Genomic DNA, 27,978 nt, shown 5'->3' with positions numbered 1-27,978 from the left:
TGATAGTCATTTTTTTGTTGCGTTTTGGACTGAGATAAATCAGCTTTCGAACACAACACAAGGGTTAACAGCGGGGGCGGCGGGTGCTGTAGGCTAGTGATTTAAAGTGATGTAGCCTTCCCAAACCTGAGCCTCACGCGCCGCCTATGGTTAACAGCCTCACTTCCAGATTTAAAAACATGTCAATTTGTTGGATAAACTGGAGAATATGTACTTCTGATAGATAGATAGGCTAGATATAGTTCGGCTTCCTGACAGTGACGAAGTGGACGAAGCTGTTTTTCAAAACGTGCACCGCCCGGGAATCGAACTCGGGTCGCAAGAATGGGAATCTTGCATGATACCACTACACTAGCGGCGCTGGTGAACAGAGGGATCCATTTGGTTGAAAGTCTCTGGGTGGGGGTTGTTGACGTTCTTAGGGATGCTGTAATTTAATAAAGCTTCTGTGCAAACATTTTTAATTCAAACATATTTACAGGATAAAAGTACCTCATATACTATGAATTAAAACAATATTCTTATCTGGTTGATTCAACAAGTGACAACATGGTTGCATTAGGAAGTCAGATGTCAGATCGTATAAGAATATGATACAATTACCATATTTCTCAATTGATTCGTTACATCAGTAAATTCATGTATTTTTCAATGCAGCATGATGTTCATTTTGTAAATGATGGCCCCTTTTAGAGATAGATAGATAGATAGATAGATAGATAGATAGATAGATAGATAGATAGATAGATAGATAGATAGATAGATAGATAGATAGATAGATAGATAGATAGATGGATAGATAGATAGATGGATAGATGGATAGATAGATGGATGGATGGATAGATAGATAGATAGATATATAGATAGATAGATAAATACATAGATAGATAGATAGATAGATAGATAGATAGATGGATGGATAGATAGATAGATAGATAGATAGATAGATAGATAGATAGATAGATAGATAGATAGATAGATAAATACATGGATAGATGGATGGATGGATGGATAGATAGATAGATAGATAGATGGATGGATGGATAGATAGATGGATAGATAGATAGATAGATAGATAGATGGATAGATAGATAGATAGATAGATAGATAGATAGATAGATAGATAGATAGATAGATAGATAGATAGATAGATAGATAGATAGATAGATAGATAGATAGATAGATAGATAGATAGATAGATAGATAGATAGATATTGATGCAACAGTAATAATATTCCAGAAGAATCATAGACCATATTATATAATATATAAGTATACAATTGGGAAAATGTAACTGTGCAATAACTGTTACTTTCAGTACTTTAATCTTGCTGATAATACTTCCACACTTTGAGTGAAATCACATCTAAAATGGAGGACTTTTACTTTGTGGAGGAGACTGTTATTGGTACTTTTACTAAAACAAAGGCCCCGCTTAATTTTCCGCCACTGGCAATGTTCATTATCATTTAAATGAACCCTTGGATCTCTATCACGCTATTCATCCCCGTAGGGCAGTTGGTTTTGCTGCATGGGGTTCAACATTAAACACACATCAACACATTAGTCAGGGAAGCACAGACTCAGCACTGCATTCATACACACACGCATTATCACAGCAACAACAACACACTCAGTAACCTGTCATCGCCCTACATGAAAGTAGGGTGCATTATCACAGGATCAAAACACATCAAAAAAGAACCGACTACAACAACTACTCAAAGATCATCATGAAGAGATAGACCAGCGATAAAGTGACAATAGAGAAGGACAGAAGGACAATATGGACATTATCCTATGAGTAGGCCTCAATATTCCAGTTGGGAAAAGTTCAAGATGGTAATGGTTGTGAGGGTGAATGAGTGTGTGTATCTGTTAACCATAGGCGGCGCGTGAGGCTCAGGTTTGGGAAGGCTACATCACTTTTTGTACCTGACGCTGCGCGCCTCCGGCGTCTATAGCAAAGAGATCAACTCAGTGAAAGCACCGCCTGCTGACCAATCAGAGCTAGTGCGGAGTTTAAATCTATCAAGTCATATGACAGGAGAAAGGGAATACAGTTTAAACTGCTGTATGCAGAGAAGACGCCGACGTGTCGCACTTGTCATTCATGATATCACATTCAATCAGATCATCGATCATATAATATCATAGCCTATATTATCTCCTGATCTGAGTCAGCTGAGCCGTATAGCACCGTGCAACACTCACAGGGTCACATACTGTATGCAGAAGTATTGTACTGTACTGCCCTCTAGTGTTGTAGCATCCTGTCTGCAAACTGCAACAGGTTACGAAGTGTTTGGTTTGGTTCAGAAGTTAATGTTTTATCAGTTTTTTAAGCAACATTCATCCACTGTAACAATAAGTTGTTGCAACATGCACCTGCACCCCCTCCCCCCACGGGAACTCCACCTTTCACAAAGATGATAGTCATTTTTTAGTTAGTCAAAACTGACCCGCGAACACCATGAACGGTAACAGCTTTCGAACACAACACAAGGGTTAACAGCTTTGCTTCCAGATTTAAAAACATGTCCATTTGTTGGATAAACTGGAGAATATTTACTTCTGATAGATAGATAGGCTATATAGATGGGAGAGAGTTCAGCTTCCTGACAGCCTGGTGGACAAAGCTGTTTTTCAAAACGTGCACCGCCCGGGAATCGAACTCGGGTCGCAAGAATGGGAATCTTGCATGATACCACTACACTAGCGGCGCTGGTGAGCAGAGGGATCCATTTGGTTAAAACTCTCAGGGTGGGGGTTGTTGACGTTCTTGGGTATGCTGTAATTTAATACGGCTTAAACGTCTGTGAAAACATTTTTAAAAAAAGTACTCCATATACTGTAAATGTATATAAATGGGTGCATTAGGAAGTCAGATCGCATAGAAGAATATTACCATATTTCTCAATTGATTCATTACCTCAGTACATTACATCTACAGTGTATGTCAATGAAAAACTGAAATAGTGTGGAGGTTTTACGTTTTTTGTATCTGCCAAAAAAGAGTCAGCCTAAACCGTCAATCATTCTAAATGTTGTCCTTGTATTGTTATATCCTTATTTGCATCAACAACATGGCATTCACATGATTAGCAGTTTAGTTTAATCAGAATCAGACACAGGTTTAACACATACGACGAATTTGTCTTGGTGTTGTGGTGCATACATACACAAATTAAAAAGACAAATAGAAAACTATTTTAAAAACACTATAATACTATTACAAAATATTTAAAAAAAAAAGTAGAATGGGTATAAAATATGTGTAGTAATATTTCCACCGCTACAACTCACTTCCCTGTTAAATAATATTATGCTGCTGACTACATTTGGGCAACATGAGTTTCTTGGCTGTGGCCGGTTTTAGATATATGTATATTGTCGATATCCACAGTCTCGGGTGGGGGGGGGCAACTCTTTGCCTTAGGGGCCCGTTACAGGTTTATCTTGCATCAGAGAGGTCTTTAAGGTGTGGTTTCCCCTTCATTCACCAAGTATACATACTAGATACTCATGACTCATTGACACCAGACCAGATAGGCCTACGGTATAATCTGTACACTGATATACAAAATAGATTAAAACCATGGTGTTTGTGTTCCCCGTAGAAAGGGAACTCCCTTTCTTGGGGTTAAACCCATGTGACTTTTATCCAGAGTTCTTGTCCTTGTTTTTTAGTTGTTGTATGTCTATTTCTATGTAAGCTATAAAGTTAGTGGAATGAAAAAACTGAGTCAAATTCCTTTTTCTTTTTTCTTTTAGCAAACTGTATAATGTGTTTGACTAGACAATTAAACAATTATCAAAGTAATACATAAATAAATACATATTTATATTAAGTGCACCATCAAATAAAATGTGTTATAAGAGTGTTGGGAGGGTGTTAAATAACAATCATTATAGATTATTTAGTAGTATTTTAATGTAGACATCTCCAGTCTATGTGGCAGGATAGCGCAGTTTCCCTCTGACCAATCAGCGAGCTACATTTTAGACCCCGCCCACACGGATCCAGCTCCTCTCGCTTTGTGGGCTTATCTGATTGGCTCTTAGCCTGTCTTCCTCTTCGCTGATTGGTCAATATCTTGTCGGTGAGTTTCGGGAGGGACCAGGAAGCCGGGTACCTGCCGCTGCTCTGTTAGCCTGATCCTGAGCTGTTTTCCGCTCAGTCCGGACATCATTCCGCCTCCTCACCTCTTCGTGGACCTTTAACCAAACCAAGGTAGGCGTTTGAGACATGGAATGACATTTTTCATACTACAAAACGACGTAGTGGCGATGCAGCGACACAAGGAAGTGTAATGCGCTGTTATCTCATTGTCTGGGTAGCCAAAGTGCGCAGAAACCGTGCATAAATAGCTAAAATAATCTATTTATCGTGCTCAAATGTACAGAGTTTAACCAAATATCACACCGAATGGGGGTCTGCAATGAAATTAAGTCGAGTGTATGATAAATGCGCTCTTAATATGATCTTTAAAACCCATAATCTTCACAAACTCCTCCTGTTTTCGTGCTTTTTGACGTCCCTTATCGCTATTTCTATCTAAATTGTACGTTATTCTGTGTGCTAATGGTTTGCACTGCTCGTCTGGCCTGCCTATAGCTGTCTCTGCAGGCTGTCTCCTCCCCATCGGGCGACCATCATCCTGTTTGCTTATGTAACTTTTGGGAACGTCCTGTCATTTCCCAATCCCCAATAGAAACCTGCAAGCTGGGAAACTACCATAACTGTCATTAACACTCCAAAATCACGTGACCACGCATTCACAACTCAAAGGAAGCTATATACACTTAATTTAAAACACTATCACAACATTTAAAGTATTCATTTTAATTAATAAGATAGGATAAAGTATACTCTGATTTGAGTTTGCTGGATTTTGTTAACTGCTGGTTTGTTGCTCGGTCACTTTGAGAGTTAAGAGGATTATGGAGTAAATCGGGGGGGAATAAAATGCTGAGTCATTGCCTGGCTACTCCTAGGTTTCGCTTGAATGCATTCATTCATTGAGTAACTGTAGTGTTTAGTACAGGTGCTTTCTGTCTCTATCACACAGTTAAAGTATTATTTTTGTTTGCCTAGAATTGAGCAACAGGTTTTAATTGCTTTAAGAATGTACTATATAATAGCAGACAATGCTTAAACAATGCAAGTCTCTTTCAATCAAACATTTAATTGTGTCGGACCAAGAGTCAAATATACAATATTATAACAATGTACTGAACAATCAGATCTTAACCAATGGTTGTATGTTTTTAAATATCACTGCCACAACTTCTTAAATCTGTTCGTATACAAGCTTACTTTAAGTTTTCTAGTTTGCTTTATTCAATCTAACGAGTGTGTATTGTCCCTCAAGGGCCATTTTGTTTCCGCATTTAAACAAAAGTTAGAAAACGTGGTAGAAATGCACTGTTTAGTGAAACAACAACTTTCAACCCATTTAATAAGAAACAAACAACAACTACAAATGGTAGTAGTAGTAAACAAGTTGTAGTAGGAGGACCAAAGTGCATGTGACTAAAGTTCATGGCAGCAATTACCTGTGTGAACACCTGAGACCCTAACCCCCGTCCAGAGGGCAGAAGGTGGATGTCTCCTTCATAGTCTTTAATGTTTATTTGTTTGTTTGTTTGTTGTCCTCCCGCAGGCTGAAACATGGCTCAGAAGATCAAGGCCGGCTCCGTGGTGGAGATGCAGGGTGACGAGATGACTCGAGTCATCTGGGAGCTCATCAAGGAGAAACTCATCTTCCCCTACCTGGAGATGGACCTGCACAGGTGAGCACGAGACGAGACGATCACGTCTGAAATGTGACTTCATCACAGCAGCTCCATGTGTAACATCAACAGACACAAGACGCACAAAGGATGCTTCAGTCTGACTTTATTGAATCGTGGGACTCTGTGTCTCACGATGATAACATGTGTCCTCTCATTGCTTTCATGTTCCTTTAAACTGGTGCCGGGCTTCCTGTCACCAGAACCTGCTTGTAATATCTGTTCCTGAGTCGATAGACGTTTCTTTGCACAATGTGTCGTAACAAATCAACAGTGAGGACTTGGGGAGACTGAATTAAAGAACATTAGCCAACACTTTGTGATTTCTGGTTTGACTGGTTCATCCAGACCCAAACCAAAAGAGTGTGAAGAGCGAGAGTATCTGATAAGCACCTCATGAACCGTTGCAAGGCTTCTTATGAAATCAGAGGCCTCCATGATGGTGCCTGAGTATTTGTACATCCACACGTCATGTTTTAAGTCATCTCTGTACACACAGGCGTTTTAATTTTTTTTCAAAAACGCTGTATTAGTTTATAGTTTATTAGGATCCCCATTAGCTGGTGCATAACAACAGCTAATCTTCCTGGGGTCCACAAATAACATAAAACATGACATTCGACAGTACATTACAAGACAATGATACAAATCGTGTACGGCGTAAATTTTCCTTCAAACAGTGACTTTCATATCAACCATCACATACAGCTTATTTTCTGATTCCCCATTTCCTTGGAAAGAAAAAAGTGTGTATTAGTGTGGATGCTAGGCAGACATCTTGCTAAAGGTAAGTGTTTTAAATCTAAAAAGTGGTGTGGGGTGTCCTTAAAGAGTGTTATCTTACTTCCAAAGCAGTAGTTGGGTACAGGGTGTGATTGCACAGTTATTATCTCACCTGCAGCATTAGAATTAACAGCAGTTTGATAATAGTAATGATTGTATTGCCTTATGCATTCTTTAAAGCAAAAGTGCTATTTAAATATTAGTTATTTATAATTATTAAGATATCATGTAATCAGAAGGACATCAAAACCCCTAAAAAGTGAAGAAGACATTTCTTTAAAAGTATTTTTAAGACGTATAACTCTGTTGTGATACCTCGACCGTAAACCATTTAGTTTGAAATTATCTCACACTTTCTCCTGATAGTGGAATAATCATTTTGTGCAATCAAAGCGCATGCAGTTCAGGAGTTTCAGTGGTCAATACTAATTATCTTGTCTCTCTAAAACATTTAGTACTGTTTTCGCCATACCGTATGTATTGTGAACATTTACAGCTTCTGGAGCGTTTCTACATTTGACCTCACCGCTCCTCTTATCTCCGGTATGGACTTTGTACAGTTATATTATTTACATGACCTTTTTGTGTGAAGTTTGAGTCCCTGAAGCCCCGGACACACCAAGCCCATTTTGGCCGTCGATGGATGTCAGGCCGACGTTGAGCGTCCTGTCGCCCTACTCAGATTGGTGTGTCCCGCACCGTCGTGTCTTTACGGCCGTGCCGACACCAGTTTGGCCGAAAAGGTGTCTGCAAAATAAATCACTCTGATTGGCTGTTCAGCTAGCGAATCAGTGCATGAGAAGCGAAACTGAAGTGAGGGACCCAAACAAACTATGAAGAAGGCAAATGTGAGATTTCATTGAACTCCAGCTCTCGACTCAGGTTCGGGAAAGCCCCGTGAGCTTCTCGCTGTAGAGTGAACATGGAACACGCTATTTGTTGTTTGTTTATATCACGCAGTCTGTTCTTCTTCTCTCGGTTATCACGCAGTCTGTCTTCCGGTTGTCGCCTCTTTTGAATGACGAATACACACTACCGCCGCCTGCTGGTAAGGAGAGTTATTGCCACTCACGCATGCGCAGTTCGTACGTGCTTCCTGGCCGTCGGCTGAAGTCTTTGCGGTGTGTTCCAGTGCGACACGTGGCCAAGACGCAGAGACGTGAGGCGACACAACAGTCGGGTCCGTCTGTGTGAGTTCTTTGGTGTCAGCTTGGTGTGTCCCTACCTTAATGTTCCCATCCCTCACAATGTGTAGTGTGGACAGATAGCCAACACTTTGCACTTTAGATTCCTTTTGCAGATAGAAATTGTAGTATTTCATCATCAAACGTTAACAGGCGCATTCACACCGCAGTACTTTTCCCACAAAGGTTCATCAGAACTCTTTAGTTCTCATGAACTAAGTACAGATCGCGTTCACACTGGAATAAGTCCCTGAGGGAAGATTAGGCAAATGAAGCCGCTGACGTCACTTCGTCGTCTTCTTCTGCTGCTTTGGGTTTACTGGCAGGCCGCAAACCACTTCACGGCGTATACTGCCACCCGGAGTCCCCGGCCCGAAGTCCCCGGAGTTGGGGAAGCCATAAGTTAGTCTCTCTGCGTTGGTGCGCGGGGCTAATGCTAATGCTAATGCCAGCAAATAAAATGGCAGCTTTACAAAACTTTTCAGAGTTTTACGGGGCGTGGTTTGCAATCCGCCCAGCCAATCGAAATTGGTACTTTTTTCTCCCCAGGAAAGTCCCACCTCTCTAGCAGGCACTAAACATGGGGGTAACTAAGTTCTCTGAACTAAGTTCTCTTTTTTGGCGTGAACGCAAAATTCCAGGCACTAACGGAACTAAACGGGAAAGTACGGGTAAAATTACTCCGGTGTGAACGCGCCTATTGCAGGAACAGATATTGTTGGTGTATTCAAACTAATATAACGTGATGAAATCAATAACATAGATCATACATTAGACCAAAATAAAGCAACTGATGGCATTGCGACTTTTTCAAAAAAAAGTGTGATTTAAAACAACGTAGGGAAACTCTTTTTGCAGATATAACGGGGGAACGTACAGTGTTCCTTCAGATGACAACTTGTTGAGGATTTCTGGAGTATCTGAGGAAGTGACACAACGTTCGAATCAATAATGAACTCGGTCAAGTTCTTGTGAAACCTGAAACCTCTTGTCTATATTCCTCACTTTCCTCTAAGTATGCATCCAGTTAGTCATCACTCTCTGAACGTCTTATTGTGCTTGGCTCTTGGGGGAAGGGTAAAAAAGAAAGTGGGTAAAAGGTCACAGCTGCTTTCAAACAATGCCATTCGGTTCCTAGAAAGCATTTAGGCTAACACAGGAAGGGAATGACAAGCACATTGAGCTGAGCCTAGTTTCAGATCAAGTATACGTCCTTTTTTCACAGTTTGTGAGATTCCAAGTGAAAAAAGTGGAGCAGAAAGCCAGTCGTTGTTGCACAATGTATTCCTTGTTTCCTCTGCCTTTATGTTGCTGGCTGGTTTTGCAGATTTTCTCCTCACTTAGGCGAGTAACAGGCCCAACAAGAAGTACAGAGGGAAGACGGTGCTGTGCAGGGAGGGAGGTGGGAAGTAGTGGAGTACAAATACTTCAGTACTGTACTATACATGTTTCTGGTATCAGTACTTTACTCTACTACTTATTTTTCTGACAACTTTTTACTTTGACTTCTTACATTTTGAACACAAGTACCTGTACTTTCTACTTCTTACATGTTGAACACAAATACCTGTACTTTCTACTTCTTACATGTTGAACTCAAATACCTGTACTTTCTACTTCTTACATGTTGAACTCAAATACCTGTACTTTCTACTTCTTACATGTTGAACCCAAATACCTGTACTTTCTACTTCTCACATGTTGAACCCAAATACCTGTACTTTCTACTTCTTACACGTTGAACACAAATACCTGTACTTTCTACTTCTTACACGTTGAACACAAATACCTGTACTTTCTACTTCTTACACGTTGAACCCAAATACCTGTACTTTCTACTTCTTACACGTTGAACCCAAATACCTGTACTTTCTACTTCTTACACGTTGAACACAAATACCTGTACTTTCTACTTCATACATGTTGAACACAAATACCTGTACTTTCTACTTCTTACATGTTGAACTCAAATACCTGTACTTTCTACTTCTCTCATGTTGAACTCAAATACCTGAACTTTCTACTTCTTACATGTTGAACTCAAATACCTGTACTTTCTACTTCTCACATGTTGAACCCAAATACCTGTACTTTCTACTTCTCACATGTTGAACTCAAATACCTGTACTTTCTACTTCTCACATGTTGAACCCAAATACCTGTACTTTCTACTTCTTACATGTTGAACACAAATACCTGTACTTTCTACTTCTTACATGTTGAACTCAAATACCTGTACTTTCTACTTCTCACATGTTGAACTCAAATACCTGTACTTTCTACTTCTCACATGTTGAACACAAATACCTGTACTTACTACTTCTTACATGTTGAACACAAATACCTGAACTTTCTACTTCTCTCATTTTCCAAACAGCTGGTTCCTTTAGTCTGAATGTGTGTTGGTGCGTGGTCATTATTCTTTAGAGTCACTGCGTGCCTATTGGTTGGAACACGATCCGTGTATCCATCACTTCCTGGTCTTCTCTAAAGAAGAGGGACCAATGGAAACGTTGTCATGTTGCCGTTGTTCAGCATGGAAACATTCATTAGCTAACAATGATATTATTGTTCTATTAATATAAAGGGAGGTCAGGTACTCTTTAAAGCAGCTGCTAGTTATGGGTACTTTCTACTGAAGTACACTTCAAAGCCTCTTTACTTTGACTTGAGTAAGAAGTTTAGTCAGTACTTCTACTTTCACCAGAGTATTTTGAAACACCACTTGAGTAAAGGGCGTGTGTACTTTTTCCCTCTCAGGGAGTGAGATACAAGGTTAATATCTGTTCTTAATGTACGCTGTGTCAGGGCTTCCAAGAAATATAATTAGCCCAGATAAGAGGATAAAACCCTGGCAGCAGTTTGAGTCGTTCCTCTAAGCAGAAGCACTCTCTTTCAGTATTCATTAATGTCGCTCATGTCCTCTGGCACAGTTTTTAAATCACAGCGATCGCACTGTAACATCCACAGAGTAGCTGCTGGCTAATTAAAAGAGAAGCAAACAGAACGTTCTCTTTTACTGCTTTGTTCTGCCGTGAGCAAACAAGGCGCTAATAATCTCTGTCCTTCTCTGAACAGAGTGTTTCTGTTGAACGGTGTCTCATGCCTCTGCTGTTCAGATTATAAAGCAGGGTTCGTACGGTCATTGAAAACCTGGAAAAGTCATGGAAATTCAAAATGCAAATTCCAGGCCCTGGAAAAGTTCTGGAAAACAATGTTTTTCCCAAAGTTTTGGGAAAGTCATGGAAATGTAACTAAACTTGCGTCAAATATAATTGACATTTTATCTAATCGCCGAAATAATCTGCTGTCGCGAGCTGTTGTGCCATTATGACGCGCATGGTGTTATTTTTTAATATATGAAGCGCGAGCTGTGTGCTCGAGTCTTCCTGCCTGCCGGCTGAACTCTGCTGCTCCGGGATGAGGGTCAGCTACATTATCTACGGCGCGTTCGTTAACTGTGCAGAGTCACTGTGGCACAGACTGAGCCGCTGGTGAACAGCTGTTAGAACGGGCCGTTCAGGTGTTCAGAGCAGAGCGGCAGAGCGTGATGTGCACTGAAAAGTTTTTCTGTCGCAATATAATTTAAGGAATCGTTGAGCTAGCTAGCTAGCTAGCATACATTGTCACTATCTGCTAACGTTAGCTTTAGCCTTCGTTTTCTAATAGTTTTTTTCATAGGCTATAAACAGGTGGTATAAGTATAGATATTGTGCTAGAGTAAAAGTAGAAGTACTCAGATCTTGTACTTGATTAAAAGTAGAAGTACTCAGATGTTGTTCTTAAAAGTAGAAGTACTCAGATCTTGTACTTGAGTAAAAGTAGAAGTACTCAGGTCTTTTACTTGAGTAAAAGTAGAAGTACTCAGATGTTGTTCTTAAAAGTAGAAGTACTCAGATCTTGTACTTGAGTAAAAGTAGAAGTACTCAGGTCTTTTACTTGAGTAAAAGTAGAAGTACTCAGATCTTGTACTCGAGTAGAAGTACTCAGATCTTGTACTTTAGTAGAAGTGGAAGTACTCAGATCTTGTACTTAATAAAAGTATAGTACTCAGATGTTGTACTTGAGTAAAAGTAGAAGTACTCAGATCTTGTACTTGAGTAAAAGTAGAAGTACTCAGATCTTGTACTTGAGTAAAAGTAGAAGTACTCAGATCTTGTACTTGAGTAAAAGTAGAAGTACTCAGATCTTGTACTTCAGTAAAAGTAGAAGTACTCAGATCTTGTACTTGAGTAAAAGTAGAAGTACTCTGGTCTTGTACTTGAGTAAAAGTAGAAGTACTCAGATCTTGTACTTGAGTAAAAGTAGAAGTACTCAGTTCTTGTACTTGAGTAAAGTAGAAGTACCAGAGTGTAGGAATACTCTGTTACAGTAAAAGTCCTGCATTCAAAATGTTACTCAAGTGAAAGTAGAAAGGTATTCTCATCTAAATATAGTGAAAGACAGTAAAAGTAGTCGTTGTGCAGATTGGTCCATTTCAGAATAATATATATGATGTGTTTTATAATGATTGATCATGAAAGTGTTCTCAAAGCTGGTGAAGGTGCAGCTAGTTTGAATGGCTTTGTAGACTGCAGGGTAGCTGGTGGATTTACTCCAGGTGGAACTAAAGTCTGATTCAACACTTGATAGATTTCACATCATTCATCCACATCTGAGAAGTGACTGAAGGTATTAAATACATGTAGTGGAGGAAAAGTACACCATGTACCTCTGAACTGTAGAGGAGTAGAAGTACACCATGTACCTCTGAACTGTAGTGGAGGAAAAGTACACCATGTACCTCTGAACTGTAGAGGAGTAGAAGTACACCATGTACCTCTGAACTGTAGAGGAGTAGAAGTACAAAGTAGCAAAACATTGAAATACTTAAATAAAGTACAAGTATCTCAAAATTGTACCCACGTATAGTACTTGTTGAGTTTATGAATTTAGATTTGTCTTTGTCTTTCTATCTTTACACCAGTGGCTATACAGATAGAAAGACTAAGCCTTGCACAGGCATGACAATACATTTTCAAAATGCTCAACAGTGCTGCCAGAATTAAAAACTGACTGCAACACAATTAAAATAAATGCTTTTATATATTTCTATTAGATGTGACTCTTTGGCGTTTCTGTTATTATTGACACTGCTGCTTTCAGGGGGTCAGGGGTCGGGTCCTTGTCACCTTTTTCATACCAGCCTCCCTGACTGCAGTTGCTTTAGCGTGTAGAAGCTAGTAAGCCTACTATTTGACTTGTTTTAGATAGGCACTACATGTTTCATATGCAGACCTTATTTTCCTGTTCCATGTTCAAATAAACCCTTTTCAGGTCATGGAAAATGAGGTAAAGGTCATTGAGAAGTCATGGAAAATCATTGGTGAGAAAGTGTATGAACCCTGATAAGTGGTCTCTATGTCTGGTCCGTTTCTTCTTCTTACATCTCTGTGTAATCGCAAACTTAAGCGCAGAGCAAAACATGAAGCATTTAAGGATCAAAGGGTGTGAATTAATCGGAGCTCCCATTACCTATTTGGTTTATTCTTAGGCTGTTTATTTTCTCTTTTATCAAATATATCCAGATAAAAATAGGCTACTTTCCACATACTTAAGATGCATTTTTACTGATCGATCCTGAAGTTTAGCACCTTGTTTGTTAAGACAAAAATATTTTAAAAATTGTTTAAATTTAAAATTGTATGCCTCAAAACAAGTCTTGAAAAAAGTATTGTTTTCTTAAGATCCATCCATCCATCCATGCATCCATCCATCCATCCATGCATCCATCCATCCATGCATCCATCCAACCATCCATCCATCCATCCATGCATCCATCCATCCATCCATGCATCCATGCATCCATGCATCCATCCATCCATGCATCCATCCATCCATCCATGCATCCATCCAACCATCCATGCATCCATCCATCCATGCATCCATCCATCCATGCATGCATCCAACCATCCATGCATCCATCCATGCATCCATCCATCCATCCATGCATCCATCCATGCATCCATGCATCCATCCAACCATCCATGCATCCATCCATGCATCCATCCATGCATCCATCCATCCATCCATGCATCCATCCATCCATCCATGCATCCATCCATGCATCCATGCATCCATCCAACCATCCATCCATCCATGCATCCATCCATGCATCCATCCATGCATCCATGCATCCATCCATCCATCCATGCATCCATCCATCCATCCATGCATCCATCCAACCATCCATGCATCCATCCATCCATGCATCCATCCAACCATCCATCCATCCATGCATCCATCCAACCATCCATCCATCCATCCATCCATCCATCTATCATGCATCCATCCATCCATCCATCTATCCATCCATCTATCCATCCATCCATCTTCTCCGCTTCTCCGTGGTCGGGTCTCGGGGGTAGCAGCTCCAGCCCCAAACGTTCCTTTCCCCGGCGACATCAACCAGCTCTGACTGGGGGGTCCCAAGGCGCTCCCAGGCCAGCGAAGAGATATAATCCCTCCACCTGGTCCTAGGTCTACCCCTCGGTCTCTTCCCAGCTGGACGTGCCTGGAACACCTCCCTAGGGAGGCGCCCAGGTGGCATCCTAACTAGGTGCCCGAACCACCTCAACTGGCTCCTTTCGACGCGAAGGAGGAGCGGCTCATCTCCGAGTCCCTCCCGGATGACCGAACTTCTCACCTTATCCCTAAGGGAGACGCCAGCCCCCCTGCGGAGAAAACCCATCTCGCCCGCTTATATCCGCGATCTCGTTCTTTCGGTCATGATACGGTTAAGATAAGATACGATAAGAAGTACTGTATTGATCCCAATGTGGGAAATGTTTGCGTTGCAGCAGCATAAGACATGGCATTGTACAATACAAACTAGAAAGACTAGAAATAAACAATCCAAAACATCTCGATAGAAATAAAATGGCATTTAAAAAAAGTAGAAAATATACATGTTGAAATACAAATGTACAGTTGCAAAATATAAAAACATTGATACAACTTTTATCAAATATATCCAGGCTACTTTCCACATTATTTTTGATTAAAAAATGATCCTGAAGTTTAGCACTTTGTTTGTTAATAAAAAATGTTTTTATGCCTCAAAATAAAGTCTTGAAAAAAGTATGGTTTTGCTTACAGAGGTGTAGGACATGAACACATTTCCAGGACAAACGATACGATAATACGTGAACAACAGACAGACATCAAGACACAACACGTGAACAACGAACATTGAACATTGAACAGCAGGATCAGTGAGAAAAGCTGCTCAGAGCCTTTTGATCTGGACTCAGCTCTGTGTGTACTGAATGGACGTTTTCTTTACTGCAATATGAACTAAAGTCCCTCATCTTGTCTCTTCCTGTGCAGCTATGACCTGGGTATGGAGAGCCGCGATGCGACCGACGACCGGATCACGGTGGAGGCGGCGGAGGCGGTCCAGCGTTACAGCGTGGGCATCAAATGTGCCACCATCACGCCAGATGAGAACCGCGTGGAGGAGTTCAAGCTGAAGCAGATGTGGCGCTCTCCAAACGGCACCATCCGGAACATCCTGGGAGGAACCGTGTTCAGGGAGCCCATCCTCTGCAAGAACATCCCCCGCCTGGTGCCCGGCTGGACCAAGCCCATCGTCATCGGCAGGCACGCACACGGAGACCAGGTACTGTTGCAATGCTTTAGGACAATCTAAACGGTTCTCGTCTGCGATATTCCAACATCTAGAAGACACATCCCATACGTCATTACGTCATTTGTCATCACAGAAATAAACATGTGTACTGCCAGTTAAGAACAAATGGGTTCGGTATAACCTTTGTTATTAATCCTCTGGAGTCGGTGGACCCGCATAATTTTACGTAATTAATCATATATTTTCGATTATAATGAGTAGAAATATGATTCAGATATCCGCGGAATCGCTGGAAGAGTAGCTTTCCAGCGGTATCTCCTGTGAGACTGTAACCAGGGCACAGCAGCCAATATGGCCGCTCAAAGCAGCTTGACTTTACACTGTGTGGGATTGGTGGATTCGTGTGTCCGTCAAGGAAATCTCGGCCGGCAGCCATCTTGGTCTGAAATGGCCAATGGACATCGAGAAATCACTAAGGGCCTACCCACCAAGTAAACAAAACAGTCAATCAAACAGTGCTCTAAGGTGAGTAATATGCATATATAGCAAGACCAGAGAGTGTCCTGACATGTTGATATGTAACACTTGGGGTGCCATGTCAGAAGAAATAGATTTAAAAGGTGATTTAAGAAAGCATCTAAAAATCGAGAAAATACCCTCCAGAGGGTTAAGGCTTAAAGTGATGTATAATTAAGGGTTAGAGACAGGTGGGTACGGTCACTGCTAGCCATGAACCACATCTTTGTCTATTCTTGGATTACTCAGGAGTTGGGCGCTGCAAAGATAGACACTCAGCCCACAAACATATAGTAGATTCATATTTTATTCATCCTACGACTTCTGGAGGTCAAACGTCCTAATATTACACTTCAAAGTGTCGGCTCCACACGTCCATGTCTCGCCTCACATGAGGTTGAAATGATCCTCAATCATATCAACAGGATTAGAGTTTACTCTCAACACAATTGCCTTCCTTGCACTCCTCTTTCTGTCCTCTTCTTTTCGTGTCTGATTACATCGCATGTGGCGCTGTGTGAGAAGCCTCTTTCATTGCCTACACTTGAGCGATGATGCGTATGACAAAAAAAGCCTTTCAATCTTTGGATTTGAAAGGAGCGACTGTAGCTGTGTAGCATCGTGTGGGAGTCTTTATCGGAGTGCAGAGACACCGGATTATCTCACCGTGACTGAAGCATGATTTCAAACAAAAAGCTCCGTGACAAGCCGACTGCTGCCGGGCTGTCGGCTCACGTATGAGTTGATGTGAGACATTGTCTGGTTGTCAGGAGAGACTAAGTCAATAATTATATTGCATCAGCCTTTGGACCATAATGTTCTACCCCTACAGCCCGACAAGCTGCAGCAATCACAGATTATAGCATACGGTTGCTCGCGGCGCTGTGCCAACGTCAACAGCTCTCCACTCAGGTGAGAGCGATGCAGGGGAAGTGTCAAACAGATGTTATAATATATATAATATCCTCTGGGTATCGAGGTGTGCACGTCAAAGCCTCGGCTGACTCCACTGCTGCAGGTTATGGCTCTGATTTTGTAACTTTGAGCCAACAATCATTTATAGGAATTAATTAATTCATATCTTTCAAAAGCTGTCTCTGTAACTCCTAAACAAGACACTTCCAGACTCTGCGAATACCTGCAGAGTTAGCTGCTGGTGGACCTCAAAGATGAAACCACACTCGAATGGTGACCGAAGCCGTTCCTGGATGTGTTGGCACCCTGAGAAACTTTGTATACCCTGTAATAGTTCCAAAGACTAGGAAGCGGTCGTTGTTCTCGTGTGATTTCTGTGTTGTCTCAATATTGTTTAATATCCCGCTGACTGAAACCCTGCTGGTGTTCAACAAACCTGTTCCCTAACCCTTCCGTTAAAACCGTCTCCAATGCGGCAAATCAAATGAGAACGTCATTACAAGTGATGCATGGTAAAACTGATTTGACCTACATTTCTTAATTTAGCTTAAAAACAATTACTTTTTTTAATGTAATATGACACGGAAGTAGTGAGCATCATATAAGAGTGTGCCCATATTGCCCAACGCTAGAGAGGGGCAACATATGTTGGTTCTTTTCAGGGGCTGCTATTTAATGCATCGCAATGAGAAGGCTGAAAACTGAAACCCCAATCTAGGACGTGATTCAAAAAACAAACAAAAAAACTGTTAACAAATAATGTATGCGATAAGGCTACAGAGACCATTTTACAAAGAGATGGAGTCCTGTATGAGTCTGACGGTATTCTGAAACTCTTTCCTTTTCTTCTGCCTCCTAAGAAACGTCTAAGTTAACGTCTAAAGACAAAGATGGAAAGTGAATTGATGTCAAACTGCATGAATTTAATGCTGAAGTAAAAATCAATCAAATATTATAACAAAAGCACATCTGATTGACCCCGCTTTACTACGCAGCTCTCAGTGGACCTTTATCTGTTTTGCTTTCTCACCCTCATCTTCCTCCGTGCCCCCCCCCGCCCCCCCCCCCCCCACAGTACAAAGCCACAGACTTCGTGGTGCCCGGTCCGGGGAAAGTGGAGATGACCTACACCCCCAAAGATGGAGAGCCAGTGAAATACGTCATCCATGAGTTTGAGGGTAAGAACACAACTAGTCGATATACAGAGGTGGGAAGTAGTGGAGTGCAAATACTTTGTTGCTGTACTTAAGTACATGTTTCTGGTATCAGTACTTTACTCCACTACTTATTTTTCTGACGACTTTTTACTTTGACTTCTTACATTTTGAACACAAATACCTGTACTTTCTACTTCTTACATGTTGAACTCAAATACCTGTACTTTCTACTTCTTACATGTTGAACTCAAATACCTGAACTTTCTACTTCTTACATGTTGAACTCAAATACCTGTACTTTCTACTTCTCACATGTTGAACTCAAATACCTGTACTTTCTACTTCTTACATGTTGAACTCAAATACCTGTACTTTCTACTTCTCTCATGTTGAACTCAAATACCTGTACTTTCTACTTCTCTCATGTTGAACTCAAATACCTGTACTTTCTACTTCTTACATGTTGAACTCAAATACCTGTACTTTCTACTTCTTACATGTTGAACTCAAATACCTGTACTTTCTACTTCTCTCATGTTGAACTCAAATACCTGTACTTTCCACTTCTCTCATGTTGAACTCAAATACCTGTACTTTCTACTTCTCTCATGTTGAACTCAAATACCTGTACTTTCTACTTCTCTCATGTTGAACTCAAATACCTGTACTTTCTACTTCTTACATGTTGAACTCAAATACCTGTACTTACTACTTCTTACATGTTGAACCCAAATACTTGTACTTTCTACTTCTCTCATTTCCCAAACAGCTGGTTCCTTTAGTCTGAATGTGTGTTGGTGCGTGATCATTATTCTTTAGAGTCACTGCGTGCCTATTGGTTGGAACACGATCCGTGTATCCATCACTTCCTGGTCTTCTCTAAAGAAGAGGGACCAATGGAAACGTTGTCATGTTGCCGTGGAAACATTCATTAGCTAACAATGACATTATTGTTCTATTGATATAAAGGGAGGTCAGGTACTCTTTAAAGCAGCTGCTAGTTATGGGTACTTTTTACTGAAGTACACTTCAAAGCCTCTTTACTTTGACTTGAGTAAAGAAGTTTAGTCAGTACTTCTACTTTCACCAGAGTATTTTGAAACACGAGTATCTGTACTTCTACTTGAGTAAAGGACGTGTGTACTCGTGCCCTCTCTGTCGATATATGATCCTGCTTCCAGACCCCTCTCTAACACAATAACAAGTCTTCCATAACGATAATAAATACTGAAAAGTGTATCCATCTGACCGTGATATTATTGCATGTGAATGTACTAAACTGAGTGTGTGTGTGTGTGTGTGTTCAGGCACAGGGGGTGTAGCGATGGGGATGTACAACACGGATAAATCCATCCGGGACTTCGCCCACAGCTCCTTCCAGATGGCTCTGTTGAAAGGCTGGGCGGTGTACCTCAGCACCAAGAACACCATCCTCAAGAAGTACGACGGGCGCTTCAAGGACATCTTCCAGGAGATCTACGAGAAGTAAGGAGCTCATGCATAGTGCCTCTCACGTACACTTTAAACCAGCACTTCTCACAAAGAGCTTGACAGGACAAAGATAATGGAGTTTTAGTTAATATTACAGTAAAGAAAACATCCATATCCACATGCCCTGGAAATGTGTTCAAATCACCTACACAAAACAATACTTTTGGAAGACTTTTTTTTTAGGCTTAAAAACATTTGATCTACCTACCTACCTACCTACCTACCTACCTACCTACCTACCTACCTACCTACCCGCCTACCCGCCTACCTACCCATCTACCTACCTACCTACCTACCTACCTACCTACCTACCTACCTACCTACCTACCTACCCGCCTACCCACCTACCTACCCATCTACCTACCTACCTACCTACCTACCTACCTACCTACCTACCTACCTACCTACCTACCTACCTACCTACCTACCTGCCTACCTACCTACCTACCTACCTACCCATCTACCTACCTACCTACCTACCTACCTACCTACCTACCTATTCATATATCCCTCTACCTACCTACCTACCTACCTACCCATCTACCCACCTACCTACCTACCTACCTACCTACCTACCTACCTACCCATCTACCTACCTACCCATCTACCTACCTACCTACCTACCTACCCATCTACCTACCTACCTACCCGCCTACCCACCTACCTACCTACCCACCTACCTACCTACCCATCTACCTACCTACCCACCTACCTACCTACCTACCCATCTACCCACCTACCCGCCTACCCACCTACCTACCTACCTACCTACCTACCTACCTACCTACCTACCTACCTACCTACCTACCTACCTACCTACCTACCTACCTACCTACCTACCTACCTACCTGCCCATCTACCTACCCACCTACCTACCTACCCACCTACCTACCTACCTACCCATCTACCTACCTACCTGCCCATCTACCTACCTACCTACCCGCCTACCCACCTACCTACCTGCCCACCTACCCACCTACCTACCTGCCCACCTACCTACCTGCCTACCTACCTACCTACCTACCTACCTACCCACCTACCTACCTACCTACCCATCTACCTACCTACCTGCCCATCTACCTACCTGCCTGCCTACCTACCTACCTACCTACCTACCTACCCATCTACCTACCTACCTGCCCATCTACCTACCTGCCTGCCTACCCGCCTGCCCGCCTACCCGCCTGCCCGCCTACCCGCCTTCCCGCCTACCCGCCTACCCACCTACCTACCTACCTACCTACCTACCTACCTACCTACCTACCTACCTACCTACGCGGTGGGGAGATCACATCCATCGATCAGTAACTTCCTGTTGTCAGGTTAAGGGCAGTTATCCGTCTAGTTGTATCCATCTAGACTCAGACTCTCCTTCCTCCTGTGCTCAGGGAGTACCACGCTCAGTTTGTGGAGAAAGGCATCTGGTACGAGCACCGCCTGATCGACGACATGGTGGCTCAGGCCATGAAGTCAGACGGAGGCTTCATCTGGGCCTGCAAGAACTACGACGGAGACGTGCAGTCCGACTCTGTGGCTCAGGGTGAGAGGAAGCATGCTGAGGGTGGAAGATCATATAGTCGGTGTCAAAGTTCTTAAACAGCAGGAGGGAAGATTTCAAACGAGCATGTTGCAACACCTGCCTCACCAGTTAGTGAGCGTGCACCGGACGATGCTACATGCTACATGCTAACCCAGCCTCACACAGTGAATGATGCAAAGCCTTCTGAATTCAAGCAAAGTTTCTCTTTCAAAATAGTTAAAACAACGGAAATATTGCAGCTATTTTTTCTTCAGCAAAAGAAAAACATGCCAGAGAAGTACCGTACTTTTCGGACTATAAGCCGCGACTTTTCCCCCCATTTTCTTTGTACAGCTAACGGCCACTAGGGGACCTCCTAAATCTATGGATGTTACAGGTAAAATTAACCACCTTTAACACTATGGGCTCTATGACCGGTCCGCGCCCGCCACCTCTAAGCGGCGGGCTCCAGCAGGAGAAGCTGGAGGCCGGAAAAGAGTGAGACAGGTCGCGCGCCAAAGTGAAAGTGGAACCGAGAGACAGAACGAGAGCAAGACAGACGGACAATTTAGCTGCTGCGGCTCATATGCAGGTGCGCTTTATAGTCCGAGAAGTACGGTATGTCTATTTTCCTGCAGCAGTGTTTTTAGATCAGTGACACTTGAAGAAAGTCTTGTAACTTATTGTCGTTTAGAAGAAAGTCGATATTACAATGAAGGATTTCTTATAGACATACAATTGCATGATATTTTAGCACATTTTAAGACACAGAGGCAATTCAAAGTGCTTCACATAGGCATCTCAAACGAAAACGAAAATTCATAAAAGGTGTTTCTCTAGAAACAACGTATCCCTATCAGGAGTTATGTTATTGACCATGTATAACAACTATGTCTAATAACATGAATAATAATAATTTTTTTTTTTTTTAATTGAGTCAGGCACAATGAGTTTACATTTATACAGTCAATATTTTTATTTATTTTTCCCCTTTCCCCCCCTCCCGGTCCTAGCTAGTAAAATAAATAACTAACTAAATAAGTAAGATGGATACCTGTATAGGTAAAAGTAAAGTAATATAGAAGATAATATTAAAAGAAAATGTATAGATAAGGGAATAAAGAATAGTAACAGTAATACTTGTACTCATATGTATGTACACATGCACATACATACACGTACCTACCTACATACATACATGTATACAAAGACAGAACAAATAAATAAATAAAAAATTAATATAAAAAGAGACAAAAGAAAAACAAAGGAAAAAAAACAAATATATATTCGTAGTTCCCCCCATTTCTTCTTAATGTAGTGTCTTAAGTTCAGCTGTGTAGGCTATCATAGAGCCCCAGACAGATTCTAATCGTTTTGAGGAGCCCCTCAGGTTATATTTAATCTTCTCCAAGTTCAGGTACAACATTAGATCTTTAAGCCATAGAGATGCTTTAGGTGGTATAGAAGATGTCCATTCTAGGAGTATTCTTCTTCGTGCTAAGATAGATGCAAAGGCTATACTGTCCTTAGTTTTAACATGAACATGAATAATAATCTGACTCCTCCATTGGCGGCATGTGGTAACAATAAAATAGAAATGCTGCCGTCTTAGTTTAAAACATGTTCTGTTGGTGACATGTGTCTGTGTTCCAGGCTACGGCTCCCTGGGGATGATGAGCAGCGTTCTGATCTGCCCTGACGGACGCACCGTGGAGTCTGAGGCGGCGCACGGCACCGTCACCCGTCACTACAGACAGCACCAGCAGGGGAAGGAGACCTCCACCAACCCCATCGGTACACACTTCAGCTACCACCTACACACAAACCCACAGATCGAGATTCAAGGCTTTGCTTGTCATGTGTACATAGTTACTGTCGTGGCTTCCTTCCTTGTGTTTCCATCAAGCCACTAGACGCTTTAAACACACATTTTTAACTCGTTTTATTTCCTTTAAATTACTTACAGTTGAAGAGTTGCGTGGCCTCCGATGGTTTTGAGATGCGATGTGTTTGCTCAAGATAAAATAACACACTTTTACACATGCAACAAAGAAAAGAGGCCTTTACAACATTCAAAACAAAGAGGCAAAACTCAAATAACATAACAAACAACTTCGTTCTTTCTTGATAAGGCTTATATAACTTCATAACTTAAAGGGTAATCAACAGCGTCTTTCTGACAGGTTGCTGCCCATCACTGTCCCTCTAGACCAGTGCTTCTCAAAGTGTGGTCCGCGGACCACTGGTGGTCTGTGAGCGCCCCCTAGTGGTCCGTGAGTATATTGGTAACATTTCAAATTTTAAATAAATACATTTGAGTTTTCCGCACTCTCGCGGGAATATCTCCGCAATGGAGAGAGCTTACGTTTCACTTTCGATTGCATGATATAGCCCAGCGCAACACCTTCATCACACATGTTGCCACTTGTTTGTACCATTTTCAGGCGATTTGTAATCTGTTCTAGAAAAACTGTGTTTTTGGATATTTGGTGGTTAGGTGGTCCGCGAGTGTTTTTGTATTGGTGGTCCTTGGTTTGAGAAACACTGCTTTAGAGCAGGGAATTGTAGTCTTTTATAGTGTGTTGACTACAGACGTCACAATTAGGTGGCCTTTCTTATAAACTAAACACTGGCTCTAACAGCTACAGTTTAGATATATCAATGACAATCTGAGGTCACATGCTCCTCCAACAGAGCAACACAATAAAACAGACAAAATAGTTAAAATAGTGCAAGTAAAACAAATAAAAATAGAAATCAAATAAAACTTTATTTGTATAGCCCAATATCACAAAGCAAGTTTGTCTCGGTGGGCTTTACAGATTAAAAACAAGGCAACAACATTGTATACGATGGTGTTGCAGCAAAATGAGAAGACAAGGTTAGTTTTTTTGTACAGCACATTTTAAGATACAGAGGCAAATCAAAGTGCTTCACAGAGGCATTGAACACATCATAATTCAAAACAAACAAACTTAAAAAGTGTAGAAATGTCGATGAAAATCTGAGGTCACCTGCTCCTCCAACAGTGCAACACAATAAAACGGATACAATAGTTAAAATAGTGCAAGTAATACAAATAGAATATAAATAGTGCAAGGAGAGTCTATATACAAGTAATTGGAATGTGATATATTGGATAAATAATGTGTAGTTGCAGACCGATGAATGTTATGGATGTCCTTTCAAAAGCTCAGGTGTTAATCTTGTGTTTTATGCAGCCTCCATCTTCGCGTGGACGCAGGGCCTTTTGCACCGGGCGAAGCTGGACAAAAACTCAGAGCTGAGAGTTTTCTCCGAGGCGCTGGAGTCCGTCTGCGTGGAGACCATCGAGGCCGGGTTCATGACCAAAGATCTGGCCATCTGCGTCAAGGGACTCGCAAAGTTAGTTTATTTTATTTTGTATTATCTATTATACTATTTCAACAGTTTATATAAAAAAACAATCAAAATGTGTAGAAACGGGAGGTATATATATATACACATACATATGTACACCCATTTCCAGGGTAAAAATAATCAAGTAAAACGAATTAATTCCTACAAGTCCATGTTCAGATAACAAGACAGTTTCATTTCTCATTCTATTTTTATGTAAACTGATAATTATTATTATTATCATTATTGTTATTATCATATAAACTTGGGAGTGTGACTGTGGGGTTACATTTTGCATACATAGCTGTGTCCTTTATCCAACACAAAGTTTCTACTCCACTGTCTGTGACGTATACACACACACTCGTGAGCTTCCCCCAGACCAGTAATCCAAACGAAAATATCTTCCCTCCGTAGTATTTTGATCATTTGCTAACAACCAATCAGATCGATGGATTCCAGAGGAGAGGAAACTTTGAAGGCCTTTTTCTCAAAGTGAGGACTCGGTGATAGTCATTATATAATGTGACATATGTTGCTTAATATTTGGAGTACAACAACAAACCCGATATCATCAGAAAGCTAGGACTCTCCTCTTTCCAGCAGTGTATACAACTCAGCATGTGTCTTCGGGTCAATGCGACTGATTTCGATGGAGCAGGTCACACATAAGAATGTACTAGGGGTTGGAGTTTCACCCACCATTGTACCTTCATTACAAGTCGAGCTGCACAGATCATACAATATCAGGCAGTTAAATATGGCCTTTGTTGTGTGAGAAAGACATTCAAAAGCATTTCACAGATTAAGTTTGTATTTGAGGTCAACATGTCTTTTGACATGTGCAGAGAAATTCCATAATTCAGTAGATATGGCATTTTTCCTTTATACACATCTTTAGTATTCGCTTGCACAACACTCGCTTTGACTTTGGTGAACAAGTTTAGTATCTACAAGTAAAATAAATGACACTTTCTGTAGGCTTGTAAAATAGTCAATGTATAAAGTCAGTCAATACTTATTAGTGGAAAGCTTTAGCACATATTGAGTTGTGTAAACTTGCTCCTTATCCCCAGTACAGTTTGTCCTACTAAATGTGTCAAAGTTCGTCTCTCCTTATCTAACACAGAAGTGTTTCTGCTCTGCCCGCTGCAGTGCTCCCCCTGGACACGCCATCATAGATCCTTTATCATGTTGTCCCACTATCTCAAGTCTAGCTGTTTGTTTCATACAACATCAGGCCGTATAGTATAGTAATAGTATGTTTTCTTATTTCTGCTCAATATTAGGTTGGTATTTTATAACTGCATATGAATGTCTTCTTGCATTCGCAGAGGAAATCCTAAATGTAGTAGATACATGTATGGCCTGTCAACATAAGAGAAAACATGTGTAGTCTTCTCCAGTGCAACACTAGAAGATATGCACTGTTTGAATGAGGCTAGCATAAGTTGAGTATCTCAAGAAGCTACACTTAAAGGGGACCTATCATGCAAAATGCACTTGTGTACGTCTTGTATACTTATGTGTCCCCGGTGTGTCAGGGAACTCAACCCTCTCTCTTTTCCTCCATACCCAAATCTGTAAAAACGGGGCTGCAACGGATCTGATACAGACTGATACAGATTTGAAATATCTCTGACGTCAGATACGAGGAGTTCCGCCTATATGGGCAACTCTCCACCTATCAGGGGAATGGGAGGTTGCCGTGGCATGGCAACAGCATGGCAACAGCATGGCAACAGCATGGCAACATGGCGCTCGTGCCACGCCCCCCTCCTTTGCAGGGGGGCGTGGTCAGCTGCAGCTCATTTGCCACAGAATCAGCCCTTGTGAAGACAGGGCTGGAATAGAACGAATGGAGCGAAATGAGGCATGGCTAAAATGCATGATCTGTTTGGTATTTTGAAACAAAAACTTCACAGACATGTTTTGTATAGGTATGGCCCTACAATATATTATTCAAATATAGCATGATAGGTCCACTTTAAATAAAAGTATATTAAATGACACTTCCTGTAGTCGTGTCACCGATAAACTCAGTCAATACTTATTACTGGAAAGCTTCAGTACATATTGAGTTTGTAAACTTGTTCCTTATCCCCACTCGAGTTTGTCCTACCAAATGTCTCCTTGTTGGAATAAATCCTCTGTAATACAGCTGTGTATACAAGCGTACCGTCGCAGTCACACTCCCAAAGTATCGTTCAAGTTCACTCAACCCTTTCTCCTTGTTCTCTCTCTGCAGTGTGACTCGTGCCGACTACTTGAACACCTTTGAGTTCCTGGACAAGCTGGCAGAGAACCTGAAGATCAAGCTGGCTAACCCCCCCAAACTGTGATCTCCCTACACACGCCCCCCCCCCCCCACACACACACACACACACACACACACACACACACACACACACACACACACACACACACACACACACACACACACATTCAAACAGGAGTTACCACTGAAGACGAAGGAGTTTGCCCTGAGAGATCTACAGACTTAAGACGGGAACCTTGGGCCTAATGGATGAAGGTTTCTGGTCCAGAAGGAAGAGGAGTTCATCCCTGTTAACGCATAACTAGTAGACAGTAAACATTAGGACTGACACCGGGTGAAGGACCCAGTGTCTTTACCCAGAATGCACTAGGTCCCCCTGTGAGTGTGTTGGTGACAGAATGTGTGTGAGGGAGCCTCTCCGCCCTGACTGCCTTACTCGTTTAGTGTCAAGTTCATCGATTCATTCTCATTTGTCATGCTGTGTTTTAAAGATACGTCGGGCAACACTTTCGGCCGGTTTCCTCTCATGAAAATGGACGTGCTGCACGCCATGACGTTTAACTGTTCTGCAGCACAACATACAACAACAACTCTTCTCACGCAGCCTGCTAACAGACGCTTTGCTTTTAGATTTTATACTGCTATTAAACTTCACTAGTTAGTTGTTGGAGGTGTATTTATTTGTCCTTCCTGTGTGTGTGTGTGTGTGTGTGCGTGTGCGTCCGTGCAGTATGTCAATAACCTGCTAAATAAATCATCATGTTAAAGTCAGAATATAACTCTTAATAAATGAGTTTTTGAATAAATAATGCACGTGTTATTCTTTTTCTTAAGGGGTGCAACTAAAAATGTATCTGCTCGTTAATTTACTGTCTCAAATTAATCGTCTTTATCTTGTGAGACATTTCAGAGCTCAAGGCGACTGTTTTAAAGAGCACCACAGACCGTGGAGGCTTTTAAAAAAGGCCTCAAAACCCATCTCTTCAAAAGAGCCTTTGCCTAAACCTTTTTATCACCCTTTTATTTCTTTTATTTTTTTGTATTGCTTTTTTATTAATTCTACCGTGTTGTGTAATGTTTATTTATACTGTTCATGCTCACTACTTGTAGCACTTCGGGATTTGAATTCAAATATGAAGTGCTTTATAAATGGAACTTATTATTATTATTATTATTATTAACAGAAAAGAAGCTGGAATTTCTTTAAATGTACTGCCTAGAAATGAATGAACTTATATTATCATACGTTTTAGAGTTATCCCAGCACCAATATGCAGAACACCAGCACAGGAACCTGCTATCATTCATAATGTTCAATAAGTATTTTCATG

General features: G+C 41.3%; 1 protein-coding gene and 2 non-coding genes across 3 annotated transcripts; 1 reads left to right on the top strand and 2 right to left on the bottom strand.

The window, feature by feature from the left end:
- Positions 1-290: 290 nt before the first annotated feature.
- Positions 291-361, bottom strand: trnag-ccc (transfer RNA glycine (anticodon CCC)). The gene has a single exon. It is a non-coding gene; the product is annotated as a tRNA-Gly (tRNA).
- A 2,293-nt stretch (positions 362-2,654) lies between these two features.
- trnag-ccc (transfer RNA glycine (anticodon CCC)) lies at positions 2,655-2,725 on the bottom strand. Its single transcript has one exon. It is a non-coding gene; the product is annotated as a tRNA-Gly (tRNA).
- A 1,365-nt stretch (positions 2,726-4,090) lies between these two features.
- idh1 (isocitrate dehydrogenase (NADP(+)) 1) lies at positions 4,091-27,456 on the top strand. Its single transcript, XM_034079867.1, has 9 exons — positions 4,091-4,234; positions 5,667-5,796; positions 15,132-15,423; positions 17,900-18,002; positions 19,289-19,466; positions 20,861-21,012; positions 22,645-22,785; positions 24,213-24,375; positions 26,618-27,456. Exons 2-9 carry the CDS (start codon positions 5,675-5,677, stop codon positions 26,709-26,711), a joined length of 1,245 nt encoding a protein of 414 aa, XP_033935758.1. The 5' UTR covers positions 4,091-4,234; positions 5,667-5,674; the 3' UTR covers positions 26,712-27,456.
- The last annotated feature ends 522 nt before the right edge of the window (positions 27,457-27,978 follow it).

Source organism: Pseudochaenichthys georgianus, unplaced genomic scaffold, assembly GCF_902827115.2.
Source record: "Pseudochaenichthys georgianus unplaced genomic scaffold, fPseGeo1.2 scaffold_751_arrow_ctg1, whole genome shotgun sequence".
Lineage (NCBI taxonomy): Eukaryota > Metazoa > Chordata > Actinopteri > Perciformes > Channichthyidae > Pseudochaenichthys > Pseudochaenichthys georgianus.
Note: the sequence above shows the minus strand (reverse complement) of the source record. Positions and strands in the feature narration are given on the sequence as shown.